This window comes from Hypanus sabinus, chromosome 4 (genome assembly GCF_030144855.1).
Source record: "Hypanus sabinus isolate sHypSab1 chromosome 4, sHypSab1.hap1, whole genome shotgun sequence".
NCBI classification, from domain to species: domain Eukaryota; kingdom Metazoa; phylum Chordata; class Chondrichthyes; order Myliobatiformes; family Dasyatidae; genus Hypanus; species Hypanus sabinus.
The window spans coordinates 50,977,993-50,992,567 of NC_082709.1; the positions used below are offsets into that span (position 1 = coordinate 50,977,993).

Here is a 14,575-nt window from a genome sequence, read left to right on the forward strand (position 1 = left end):
AATGGTTAAAAGCAATGAGCTGAAGGGCCTGTACTGTGCTGTAATATTCTATGTTCTGTTTCTCTGGATAGAGCAATCAGAGGAAGTATTAGAATTATTTTTAAAGGCATTAAAAAGGTAAGGTATAGAGGGAAACAGGCAGGTGGGGTTAGCCTAGGCAGGTCTCATGGCCAGAATGGATGGGTGACACACAAGCCTCGTTTCTGTCTGCACGGCTCTATGACTCTAAGAAGCATTGCAGAGAATTGCTATCGCAATGCGGTTCAACTATATGACTCCATCTAGAGGTGTGACGTGAGCTGGGGGTTGGTGTGTTTCAGTAGCTCAGATGAAGGTCAACTGCTCAACTTGCAACCATTTTGCATTGACGAGTTATTCATTTAGCTCCAATGTACTTTTCTGGAAGCACAGTAGTACACCTGAGAGGGATGGACGGAAGTACAGTTGAAAACGGGTTTATAAAAAATTGTTGAGATCCATTAAAGGCTACAGGAAAACAGGAAGTTACAGGGTGTTTGAAATATTTGCAGAGAGGGTTAAGACCTGCTGAAGGTTTTCAACAACTTCACTAAAAATGTACATGGTAGCAGAAATCACAGGATGCAGAATTATTCCCCCAATGTGAAGATAGAGATGGTTAAAGTCAGCGGGAATGAGTTGTAAAGGAAGAAAAAGATTTACTTTAAATTGTCAAAATAAGAGGTCGGGGAACTTAACATTGGACAGGTAATGGGCTATAGTATTTTTGAGCAACTTGAAATAGGAAATTGTTTAGTCCTTCTGGAAAATGATAGACCTGTTAAGTTTCAGCATAGGCAAGAGATTTGAGCATAATCATGCTTGAACTAACGGTAGAAGTAGGCAGTAAGAAGATGAAAAGTACCCCACTTGGAGTACCGTGCTCAGTTCTGGTTGCCTCACTACAGGAAGGATGTGGAAACTATTGAAAGGGTGCAGAGCAGATTTACAAGGATGTTGCCGGGATTGGGGAGCATGCCTTATGAGAATAGGTTGAACTTGGCCTTTTCTCCTTGGAGCGACGGAGGATGAGAGGTGACCTGATAGAGGTGTACAAAATAATGAGAGGCATTGATCATGTGGATATTCAGAGGCTTTTTCCCAGAGCTGAAATGGCTAGCACGAGAGGGCACAATATTAAGGTGCTTGGAAGTGGTACAGAGGAGATGTCAGGGGTAAGTTTTTTTTATGCAGAGTGTGGTGTGGAATACCGGCGTTGGTGGGGGAGGCGGAAATGATACGGTCTTTTAAAGGAGTCCTGGATGGATGCAGGGAACTTAGAAAAATAGAGGGCTATCGGTAAGCCTAGGTAGTTCTAATGTAGGGGCATGTTCGGCACAGATTTGTGAGCCGAAGGGCCTGTATTGTGCTGTAGGTTTTCTATGTTTCTATGAAAACCATACTGCTTTCTTGTCTCATTCTTAACATTAGACCCTGTGACCCTCCAAGCACAGAGTTTTCATCAAATATCTGCCCTACTCATTGAATGTTGACAAACCACACCCCAGTAATACCCTTCCTATGTTCACTATTACTTTTCACCCTCTACCTAGGAATTTCAACTCTTCCAGTCTTCAACCTTTCTATGTCCACCTGTAGATCCTCAGCAGTTGATCTATGCTTTGACTCCTCTCGGAGCCTCCTGGCTTCTTTGCTTTGAGTGTTGTACTGGCACTCAGTTTACTAATCCAACCTGGCAGATATCAAAGGAAGTGTTTTTTTTTGATAAGCACAAGCATTTAACACTCACCTTAGTCTGCAGATCCACTTGACTTGAGGACATTTAATAACTGCCGTTGCTGTTCAGATGTACTTTCTGCAGAAAAGAATACTCCCTCACTTCTTTCTTACTCTTGTAGAGTTATTCAGAATAGAAACATGCCCTTCAGCCCAACTCATCCATGCTGAACAAGCTAGTCCTGTTTCCCTGTATTTGGCCTGTATTCCTTTAAACCTTTAACATTTCCAGCATTTCATCATGTAGCTGATTCCATCTACCTACGATGTGTGGAAAACTTGCTTCTCAGATCCTCTTTAAATCTTATCTTAAAACTCTCTTAAAACTGTGGCTTCCCATTTTAGACACCCCTAACCTGGATAAAATGCCACTTAGCCTCCTTCATTTCAGGAAAGCAGTCCAGCCTATCCAGTTTATCTGTATTTCTCAAGCATTCCAGTCCTGGAAGCATCCTTGTGAAACTTTTCTGTACTTTTTCTGGATTAATCACAACTCTCCTATAGTTTCACAACCGGAAATGCACACAGTTTCCCAGGTTTTGTTTCTACTAAAGTTTTGTCGAGTTGTAATTTAACAAACCGACTGTTGTACTTGTCCCCTATCTGATGAACAAAGCTTGCCAAATGCACATAATCTCAAGGTAGTCTGGTAACATATACAGTACATACCTTGATATTGAATTCACTTTACTTTGTAGGCTTTGTTCATCTAATACCTCTCAGTATATTTTATTTATTTTTAATTTAGTGATGCAATGTGGAGATGCCCCTTGCAGCTCAATGAGCCACAATGCCCAATAACCCACTCCAGACTAATCACAGGATAATCCACAATGACTAATTAACCTACCACACAGCATGTCCTTGGACGGTGGGAGGAAAGCAGAACACCCGGAAAAACTTCCTACTGACAGTGTAGGAATTGAACTCTGAAATCCTACACCCTGAGCTGTAATAACATGGTGCTAACTGTAATAGCATGGTGTCCCCTATCTAATTCAGCTTCACATTTTATCTGCTAGGCTCACCTGTAAATTGCCTTGGGATGCAGTGTGATAAAGATGCATTTTTGGGGTGCAACCTGTTGTTTCCCTTTGCAACTTTTCTATTGATAAAATCATTTAGCCCTCTATTCTGTTGTGGCTTGCAGATCTCGCTACTAGCAGCTGAGATTTTTGATTTTTTTCCATGTGAATTTTGTCAACATTCAGTATCTTCCTTGCAGATATTGATATAATTTTGTAGTTCCTTGAAAATAATAATAATACGCAGAAGAGTGCTCACCTTTCCTAAATTTTAGTGGCAACTACGCATGGGGAACTGTCTACAGAATATGTGTGCTCTATGCACTTAAAAATACCAATGTCAGTAATTTCCTGAAGCTAAATTACAAAATATATATTACTATAGATATTGTGAGTAAAGCCATCAACATTTTTTTTGTGATGCACATTGCCAACCATATAATGTGTACAATTCTTTTACAGGTGTCGACCCTAACAAGAAGGACATTGTGTTCTTGATTGATGGATCTAGCAATGTTGACTCTAAAGATTTTGCCCATATACGTGATTTTATCCTGAATATAATTAATAGTTTTGATATTGGACCCAACAAAGTTCGTGTTGGTCTGGTCCAATACAGCAACAATCCAAAAACCGAGTTCCAATTGAGGCAATACACAAATTTAAATGCCCTTCAAAATGCTATCAGACGAATTAGGCCGAAAGGAGGTTCACCACTTAACACCGGGATAGGTTTGGACTTTGTCTTGAAAACCCATTTCACCAGGCAGGCTGGAAGTAGACAAAATGAAGGAGTACTCCAATACCTGATACTCATTAATGGTGGAGAATCCAGTGACAGTTTCCAGCAACTCTTAGGGACATTACGCAATTCTAAGATCAATGTTTTTGGTGTAGGGGCAAAGAATGTAGATGAAAGAGAACTTCGAGAAATTGCAACAGTTAATTATGGTACCTATGTAATAAGTAGCTTCCAGGACCTTAAACGTGTGCAAGATCCTTTGAAACTTCGTTTGCAGATGGAAGATCCCATAAATTTTGAAACACCAGAGCCTCCCACTCAAGGTGTGTATCAAAGGCTAGGAATCACTGTCGCTAATATTAGTTGATTTTCTTTTTGATGTTGCAACATAGACATTAATCAGTTTCCACTGCGTTAACACTGTCACTAAAATAACAAGAACTGAAGGTTGTGTTATTTTTATAAGACCATAAAACATAGGAACAGAATTAGATTATTTGGTTCGTTGACTCTACTCCGCTATTCCATCATGGCCAATTTATTTCCCATCTCTACCTTATTCTGTCTTCTCCCCATATCCTTTGACACTCTTACTAACCAAGAACCTATCAACTTTCATTTTACACATACCTAATGACTTGGCCTCCTCAGCCTTTTGGGGCAATGAATTCCACAGATACACCACCCTCTGGTTTATAATATGTCAAAAAGTGAATTCAGAACTGTATACAGTCTTGCTATATTATTGAAAAGGATAGGCTTTCCTATTAGCAAAATATTCAACAATTTGAGTTGATGGGGGTTATTTTAATCCATGATGATTTTGTATTTACAAATCAATTCTTCGAATTTAAGTAAGAATACTAAAGCATAAATTACCTTTGCTTCAAGCAAAATAAAACTGAGCAAACTTCATTAGGGATCTTTATTTTCTGTCATATTTTGTAGATTGTGGCAACTTAAGAAAACTTTTAATGATCAGCAGTGTTTAGTAGGCACCTCTTTTGTCTCTTGATGTATTTGCTCCTCTGCTGTTTATGACTAATCTTGGGTTTAGTTGCATTCAGCATTTTCTTTCTTGTATTTGTCTGTCTTCCATCTAATGCTAACATTGAGTTGTTTTTTTTTTACCAAAGCTGTAGAAAGCCTTTAAGTGACATAGCCTTTTCACTTCATACATTTGTCAGTTAACAGCGTTGAAAGAGAGTAACAGGAAAAAATACTTTATTACATAATGAGCAGATTGGAAGTTCGGTGCTTTTAGTGTTAATATGTTATTTGCAAAGTATATGTTATTATAAATGTCATACATGTTGTGAGTAAAGAAACCATTTTTTGTGATGCACATTGTCAATCAAATAATACATAAAATTCTTTTGCTGCCTGTCAACCAAGAGGCACAACAGTTAGTGTTCAGAAAGGAATGCAGTAGCAAATGTATCTGATGAGAACAAATTAGATCTTACTATCATACTTCATGGAGTGCCTGCTCACAGAAGTTATCTGGGTTCATGCATGAATGAAAAACTGGATATTTGTGCATGATACATAATAAAACACACTTTGTGCATCAGATACCCAGCCAAATAAACTTGACATCTATGGACAATAGGTAAGAAACTGTGCAGAGACCGAAAGTAAACTTTAAGCAGCATGATTCATGGCACTTAATTGTCAACTGCAAATAAATTCATATAGTTTGAAAATCTATCATGCATAGTGACAAACATTAATGTTTCAATTTTCAAATTTTAATGTCTTCCTTCTTTTTTTCAAGTTTTGCCACAGAAAAAAGCTGACATTGTATTTCTGCTGGATGGCTCCATTAATATTGGAAGGCAAAACTTCCCTCGCCTCACTGGGTTTATTTCCGGCATTGTTGACGCTATCTACATTGGTGATGGATCAATCCAGGTGGGAGTTGTCCAGTACAATTCCGATGCCATTAATGAATTCTTTCTCAACTCATTCAGTACAAGAGAAGATGTTCTGAAGGCTATTGAAAATATACAGTTCAAGGGAGGCAGAATCTTGAACATAGGAGCAGCCTTGCGCTTTGCTAAAAATACACAATTTGTCAAATCAGCAGGGAGTAGGATTGAAGAAGGAGTCCCACAAATTGTTTTCCTTCTGATAGGTGGAAAGTCTAGTGATAATGCAATAGCAGCTGCAAGAGAGTTAAAGAATGCTGGCATAAAAATCATCACTGTGGGAATGCAGAGGGCACTCGAAGAAGAAATCAACCAAATAGCGAGTGAATTACCTGGTGTATTCAGAGTGTCTGACTTGAACAAACTTTCTGAACTAACTGAACAAGTCTTGCTGACCACAACTGACCTCATTGATGGTCCGCTCTGTCCAGCCGGCATTGATGTAAAAGGTAATGACAAAGTATTTACTTTGGGGCAGGATATAAGCAAATCAAAAACTATGACTGTGAGGTAAAATATATTACTTTTCTGGGTGCAGTGCCCTCAACAGATGGGAGAAGGGGTAATCTTGTAATGCACTGTCCAACTGGTATTCCATGCACAGTCCAGATTTTCCAACATTCCACTAATGCAAGTGATTGATTATTACATTTATCTATATCTTCAGCCCAATTCCTTCGGTGTCAACTGTGTAAAAAAACTGTTCATGTCCGAGTCTCCAATATGGTAGCAGTCCTTCAAAGGAACAAAATTTTGGAGAGCGAATACCAAATCTGGGTTATTGAATTTCTGGTTTATTGCCTATTGTGAGACAGTATGTGGTGGATGATATCTTGACCTCCCTGTGAGCTTTCACATGACTTGGAAATATTATGATGGAACAAAATTCTGCAGCTTTGGACTTGAAGAGTCCCGCTTGAGCCTGGCACAGGCATATTGGAACAAATGCTTATATTCTGGGTTGTATACTTTGAATTATAGAAATCTAACAGCTCAGAAGGGAGCTTTCAGTCCACACCAGTTTTTGGTAATCTACTCTATCCCATACCCTATCTCTTCCCCATAGCTTTGCAAGTATCCCTCTCTCTCAAATGCCCTTTTAATTTATTATCCCTCTCAACACCATTCTCCGGGTTTCTCCCCATAACCTTTGACACCCTACTAATCAAGAACCTATAAACATCTGCTTTAAATATCCCCAAGGACTTGGTCTCCACAGCCATATGTGGCAATGAATTCCACAGATTCACCACCCTCTGGCTAAGGAAATTCCTCCTCATCCCTGTGTTAAAAGTCCATTCTTCTATTCTGAGGCTGTGCCCTCTGGTCCTAGACTCCTCCACTATAGAAAACATCAACTCCACATCCACTCCATTTCGGCCTTTCAATAGTCAATGTATTTCAATGAAATCCCCTTCATTCTTCTAAACTCCAGTGACTATGTCTAGAACCATCAAACGCAAGTCATACATTAACCCTTCCCTTCCCAGAATTATTCTTGCGAATCTTCTGCAGACCCTCTCCAATGCCAACAGATCCTTTCCTAGATAAAGGGCCCAAAACTGCTCACAATACTCCAAGTGCAGTGTGACTAATGCCAGTCAATGGTACTTGAATCATTACTACATTCTACATTTAAAATTATTTTCTTTTTTTCATGTACCCATGGTATGTTTTGCACAACATTTAAAATCTTAGGAAGAGAGAGCAGCAACCTGCTGGTGGACTTTATGGGGTTGAACAGCAGTTGTGAAAGGCTGAGGGTCTGGAGTGAAAGAATTGCAGATGTTTATTGTTCCAGCATCCAGAATCTGCAGTTAAGAGTTATCAATTAGGAAAACAAATGGCCAGCACCTGGAATTCTGTGCACATGTCTCCGTAAAAGTGATAGGGGCATTGTTTCACCAATCATCAAATAGTGGGGCATCCTGGATGTATGCTCTCTGGAGGTTAAAAGAATGAAATGTGATCTCCATGAAGAATACAAATTTTTAATTGGGTTTGCCCAGATATATCTAGCAATAACATTTCATTTGCCTGTGCTGTTTGCATATTTATTATGGTAAAAATTTTATTTTGAGATGCATGCTAGGATAGATCAGATTTGCAATGTTAAGAAATGACCCTTAGAAAGGTGGCAAGAAAGTGTAAAAATTTGACATTTTTCCCCATGGTGAATCTTTGTTGTGCAATAACATATTTATTTGAAGGAAAAATCTTGCAACTTCTTATCTGGGAGAGGATTTCAAGCCATTTCACAACAGATATTTCTCCTTTTAGCAGAAAGCTGTAACTACAGAAAATATTGACCAGTCACATTGAGGAATTATCAGAACTTTCACACAGCAGATGAATATACCTAAGCAAATTGAAATCTCTGCAAGAAATTTCAATTTTTTAGTTACTGTTGTAGAGCAGATTAGGTTTGGGGTGATGTAATGCTCTCACACATTCTTAATTTTCTATCCTCCAATTTAGGTGTAATTTTATAAATTATTTTGTTCTCCACAGAATGCGACGTTGATGTTTTATTGGGCTTTGATGTCAGTTCGGCTAATGTATTTGAACAGGAGCCAGGTTTTAGAAGCAAAGTAGGAGATATTTTGTACAGTATCTCACAGTTGAGGCCTATTAGCTGCACTGGAACACAGCAACCTTCTGTAAAAATAGCAGTCATGACTCTTGGAGAGGATGGACGAACTCGTACCATTGACTTGGGGGCATACCGACCTGAATTAATGACTAATTTCATCGGATTAGCAGCTTCTGGTCCAACTCTCTTGGGAACAAGAACCTTAACTGCATACAGTGATGTATTTCAATCTGCTAGTTCTGGCCGAGTAAAGGTAAAGCTTTTAGATTTTACATTTTCATTTTCAGATTTCATTTAAAAATAAATCATTATTAATGGCAGTTTGCAAATGTTAACTGATAGAGGTCGATGTTCTACTTCTGTAATGTTGCTACATATTTTTAAATAGTGAAATAGTATTTCATGTTTTCATAGAAACATAGAAAACCTAGAGCACAATACAGGCCCTTCGGCCCACAATGCTGTGCCGAACATATACTTACTTTAGAAATTATCTATGGTTACCCATAGCTCTGTATTTTTCTAAGCTCCATGTACCTATCCAGGAGCCTCTTAAAAGACCCTATTTTATCTGCCTCTACCACTGTCGCCAGCAGCCCATTCCATGCACTCACCACTCTCTGCATAAAAAAAATTACCTCTGACATCTCCTTCATACTTACCTCCAAGCACCTTAAAACTGTGCCCTCTCGTGTTAGCCATTTCAGCCCTGGGAAAAAGCCTCTGACTATCCACACGATCAATGCCTCTCATCATCTTATACACCTCTATTAGGTCAATACACCTCTATCAGGTCAATGCACCACCATCAGGTCTATTTTTGTTCTATGATGAGGGCGGCCACGAGCAGAAAGCATTCAGATGAATCTAAATGATTGTCGGTCATCAATACAAAAAAGCTGCTAAAATTGTATCCACCAAAGCTAGACTGTGTCTGGTGCTGCTTCATTCATATTTTGTTCAGTGTTATTCCTGGGATGGCATGTCATCTCTGTCATGTAGACCAAAACCAATTTGCATCCAACAAGTCACTCAGTTACACATCACAGAAACAGGCCCTTTGATCCACCTTATACAAGCTGACCAAAGAGCCTTTACCCAAATTTGACCCATTTCCCCTTGAGCCTTTCCTATCCACGAATCTATTCAAATGTCTGTAAAACACTGTAATGTTTTAGGAACAGCTTCTCCCCTGCCACCTTCAGATTACTGAATGGTCCATGAACACTACCTCGTTATTCTTCTTCTGCACTGTATTTGTTTTTATTTTAACAGTATTTTTTTAAATGTCTTGCACTGTACTGCTGCCACAAAACATCAAATTTCCTAACTTATGTCAATGGTAATAATCCTGATTCTAATTCTATAAATTTCACCTGTTTCTACCACTTTCTCTGGCAGCTTCATACCCTATAGCGTCACAAAAAACTTGCCCTTCAGGTCTCATTAAGTTTTTTCCCACTCATCTTAAGCCTACACCCTCCAGTCTTAGACTGGAATAACCTATGGTAAAGACTGTAACTATCTACCTTATTTACACCTCATGATTTTATAAATCTCTATCAGATCACCCCTCAGCCTCCTTCACTCAAGGAAAAACAGCCTATCCAGTCTGTCCCCATAATTCAAGCCTTCCAGTCCCAGCAACTTCAGCACTAAACCTTTTTTCACTCTCTTGCTTAATCTCATCTTTATTACATTGAAGTGTACAGAATTGCATGCAGTATTTCAGATACAGTCTCGTTAACATCCTGTACATTGTGTAATATGATATCCAACCTGAGTACTCCAGTGCCTTTTCTGATGCAGGCATGCATGCCAAAGGCCACCTTCACTACTTTGTCCAAAATTTTAATTATATTCTGTGTAATTATTTACTTTGAATTTTTAGCTCTGATGACTTACTTAGTGTAATCAAGGGCATTGTTATCTTGCTTATTGATTTTAAGATTTAAACAATATATGTAAAGTCAAATTTAATCAGAATACCATTTAATCTTAAAATGTGAGTTTTGTTTATTTCCCCTTAAAGGCCATTATCCATTTTACTGATGGCATAGACGAAGACTTTTCTTTATTAAAGAGATATTCTGACACTCTAAGGAAGGAAGGTATAATATTTTGTCTCTTATTTAGAAGTTTCAATTTTGTTAGTGAAAACTTACAACTCTTGGCACTCTTCTGCTTCAGAAGAAAAATATTCTCAATTTTCTCTGGAGAATTGGGCTGCTAATAATTCAGTAAATGGTATATCACAGAGCCTCCTAATTTGTAAAATTTATGCATGAATTTAAGCACCGTATTTGTTAAGGGGATGGAGCAGCAATCTTCGATGAGAAATGCTTTTAACCAAAAGCAGGATAATTTTTCACCGTAACTTGCTGTTGAGATACAGCTTCACAATCAGGTTATTTGGCTACTAGGAGATCAAACATGGCACTACTTTTGCTTTCTACAAAACAGTAATTTAATTCACTCATCCTGACATGCCATAGAGGTATAACTATTTAAACATTAGTAAGTTCTGGGGAATCTTGACAGTTAAGCTGCGAAAATGTGAAAATACTTCTATTTGGTTTAACAAAAACAAAACATCTTTTGTTCCTGTTATCCCATGTGTCTAACAGGAAAAGTGCATTCTTTGATCCTGGTATCTTTGGAAAAAATGTCTGGATCTGAAGATCTTTCTTTGTTGGAATTTGGACGTGGATTTAGATACAGGAGACGCCTTTCTATCAACCAACATGATTTAGAATATGAACTGGCAGAAGAACTTGTAAGATCAACAGTTTGGTTCCAAATTTTCTTTGATTCCAGAAGATGTTAGTGCGGTCATCCTATTAAATGCTTAAACTGTGTATTGTTTTAATAGGATAACATTGCAGAGAGAGTGTGTTGCGGTGTCTCGTGTAAGTGTGCTGGCCCACCAGGTGACAAGGGTTTTCAAGGATCACGTGGACAAAAGGTAATTTTTAAAAATCTTCACATATCACAGCATTTTGATAACTTAAGATAAATAAAATAAGTTTTTGTTTCTTTTAGTGGTCTTTCCACTGTTCAATCTTGAATTGTTCACAATCAGTGAATTTGCCACGGGTACCTTTCAGTATATGATGTTCATTTAATATAAAGTTTTGTAATTACATCCAGTATTTGAATTTGGGATCAGATCCCCTCTCTCCCTGCTCCAAACATAAGAGAGCCAGAACTGATAAAATTACTATAACAAAACCAAAATGAAGTAACAGATTTCTTCAAAAAATCATTAGGTCTGAAAGGAGAGGACTAGTCCCTGAGAAGAATCTTTGGTAGTTGATTAAATCATGCTTGTGTCTTTGTGGAATTATTGGCAATGCTTTCTTTTTAAAATTAATGATACCACGGGGAGCTTGGTTTATAATGACAAATCGGGAAGCTCATTAACTCAACTCATTAACCATTTTGTTGTGATAAACACAAAACAGACCGGGCGCCACAACCCGGAGAGTGAACCCAACCAGCCTCATACAGATGGGGGAGGTGACCATCACACACCCTGGTTACATTTAGGGTGACCCACAAATACAGAAGCAAATAACTGTATAACCCAAGCTACAATGTAGCAATAAATGAAAGGGAACTTTCCACCGTAATCCCACAAATGCGCCTTCACACAAGAACAGTGCTGGTCACAATACTATTATTTAAGAACAGAAATGAGGGCCTTTCTAAAGGCACCTTAGCAGTCTGGCTAGCTAAATGCTGTTTTAATAGCTTTTAAGCCGACATGTTTGCTGGGTGACAAGGACAAATCACTCACTATTCCATGTTGTAATGTTGCAAAACAATATGTCACAAAGGAAAGGAAAGGATGTAGCATTGTTTATGAAGGAAGAAACAAAGCAGGTGCTGGTCACGATTTCGATGCGGCGGGCAGAGATATGGGATTGTTCGGTATGAATATTGAATAAAGAAGTAAAAAAAGACATGGGGACAGCAGTCAAAAGCTCCTAAGTAATAGCCACCTGATAGGGCAAAATACAAATGAGAACTCTCGAAGACACGCATAAAGGGATACAATTACCAAGTGTTTTTAATTTGTGTATTGATGGGACAAACTAAATTGGCAAGGGTATTGAAGAAGAAGAATTTGTGGAATGCATACTTCTTAGCCTACCAGATTATGAAACCTATTTGGAAACAGGCTACTTTACATTTTGTCACATGCTATGAGGAAAGATTAGTAAGAAATCTTGTGGTTAGGGATCCGATATGAAGTTATGTAGTAGAATTTCAGGCACAGTGTCAAGGTGAATATCCAAAGTTCAAATCCAGTGTCTCCAACTTAATGAAAGTACAAAATCCAAGTTCCAGCAATTTGTCTTCTTGCTTTCCATAACATCCTGGGATACATCTAGACAGACTCTGCTGATTATTCCACCTTTTATTCATTTTAGTTCTTCCTCCTTAATAACAATATTGGTATGTTCCAGGACTTACTGTTCACTCCCCTGAACTCACAGGCTTCATAACTTTCTCCACGGTAATATAGACAAGATGTATTCAGTAAAGGCCTTGCTCATTTCCTGTGGTTCCACGAATTGACTATCTTTATTATCCTTAGGAGGACCTACTCTCTCTCAAGCTACCATTTTAATACAACTATGGCATCTTTTATAACTCTCCTTTATCTTATTTGCCAGGGATAGCTCATGGTCCCATTTTTTCCTCCTCACATCTACAGCCCTTATAGTCCCCCAGGAACTTGCTTCCTTCTTTTTTTCTGACCAAATCCTTATTATTTCTTCTTAACCAGAGTCCCCAATTTTCTCTCACTTCTGAAGACTTTCCTCTTGCCATATATCCTTTTACATGCAACCAGCCGATCCTGATTAATTTTCTGCAAGCTCCTGCCTGATATCACCAAAATTATGCTTTCCCCTAATGATCTCTTCTAAGGGGGCTTTAAAGGGTGCGTGTCAAATTGTGTGATTTATAGAAGAGTTTCAAGATAATGGGGCATCATTTAAAACTAAGGTAGTAGAAATTTCTTCTCACAGATGATAGTGAACTTTACCCCATCGAGCTACAGAAGCTAGATCATTGGAAATACTGATAACAGACCAGGGAATTGAGGGCTATGTGGATCTGGCATGAGAGATGGACTGTTGTAGATCAGCCATTATCCATTGAATGGCCGGACAACCTGGAGTAGCCAGGGGGCCTACTCCCACTTCTGCTCACACTTTCTTGTGCTCTTGTGCTTACAAACAACAATGGAAGATAATATGCAGGATATCATGAGCTGGAAAATAGTCCATGGTACAATGACAGGCATGATTGAAAGACAGTATCAATAAACATAAAGATTCATTTCTGATGAACATTAACTGTAATTCTCTTTGCACAGATGCTTCCTTAGCCGTTGAGTGTTCCAGCATTTTCAGTTTTTATTTCAGATTTCCAACTTTTACAGGTTTTTGATTTTCAAATAAAGAGGAATTCTCTTTACATGTTTTTTTCTCTTCTTTCTTCTCCAGGGTTTACCAGGAACTCAAGGTATTCCGGGTTATCCGGGTGATGAAGGTGGAACAGTAAGTAAATTGAGGATTTATTATAGTCTTCACATCATAAGATAAAAAGTGCTTCTAATTACCTATTTTAACATCAAACTACACAGATGCAAGTTTTCATCTTTTCAGTTTTCTTTCAGAAAAACCTATTTCTCATAGTTGCTGCATAAGCCTCCACCTAGCTAGCAAACTTATCTGCCTTCCCAGCTCAGATAATGACTGTTGCATTAAACGCTAAGACACACCATTAACGGGGAACCAATGCTACATACAGTTGACTGTTTCAAACTTACAATTCTTAATACCAACTGTTGATAAACTATCTGATGTGGAGATTATCACAATCAAAAGTGAGATGTCCATACAATGTACACACAACTGAGGCTTTACAAGGCACTGGTCAAACAGCAGTTGGACTACTGTGAGCTACTTTGGGCGCCTTGTCTAAGAAAGGATGCACCAGCATTGGAGAAGATCCAGAGAAGCCTCATGAGAACACTCCCAAGAATGAAGGGTTTAATGTATGAGGAACATTTGATGGCTCTGGGCCTGTATTTGCAGGAGTTTTGAAGAATGATGAGGGATCCCACTGAAGCCTGTTGCACACTGCATGGGCTAGATAGAGTTGATGTAGAGATGATTCTTCCTACAGTGAGGAAGTCTAGGATGAGAGGGCAAAGCTTCAGAACATAAGGATGTCCCTTTAGAACAGAAATGAGGAGGAATTTCTTTAGCCAGAGGCTGGCAAATCTTCGCAATTCATTGCGACAGGTGACTGTGGAGGCCAAGTTATTTGGAGTATTTAAGGCAGAGGTTGATGGTTTGTTGATGAGTAAGAGGGTCAGAGATTACGGGGAGAAAGCAGAAGAATGGGTTTGAGATGGATAACAAGTCGGCCATGATGAAATGACAGAGTCAGGTTTAATATCACTGGCATATGTCATGAAATTTGTTATGCAGCAGCAGTACATTGCAAT

General features: G+C 38.6%; 1 protein-coding gene across 1 annotated transcript in view; it reads left to right on the forward strand.

Annotated features, from left to right (window-relative positions):
• Positions 1 to 14,575, forward strand: part of LOC132392750 (collagen alpha-3(VI) chain-like) — a 176,841-nt gene that overhangs the window by 89,561 nt on the left and 72,705 nt on the right. The window contains exons 16-22 of the mRNA XM_059967060.1: positions 3,243 to 3,845; positions 5,300 to 5,902; positions 7,965 to 8,299; positions 10,079 to 10,157; positions 10,674 to 10,822; positions 10,919 to 11,011; positions 13,566 to 13,619. Of these exons, the coding sequence (XP_059823043.1) occupies positions 3,243 to 3,845; positions 5,300 to 5,902; positions 7,965 to 8,299; positions 10,079 to 10,157; positions 10,674 to 10,822; positions 10,919 to 11,011; positions 13,566 to 13,619 (1,916 nt within the window). The remainder of the gene's footprint in view (positions 1 to 3,242; positions 3,846 to 5,299; positions 5,903 to 7,964; positions 8,300 to 10,078; positions 10,158 to 10,673; positions 10,823 to 10,918; positions 11,012 to 13,565; positions 13,620 to 14,575) is intronic.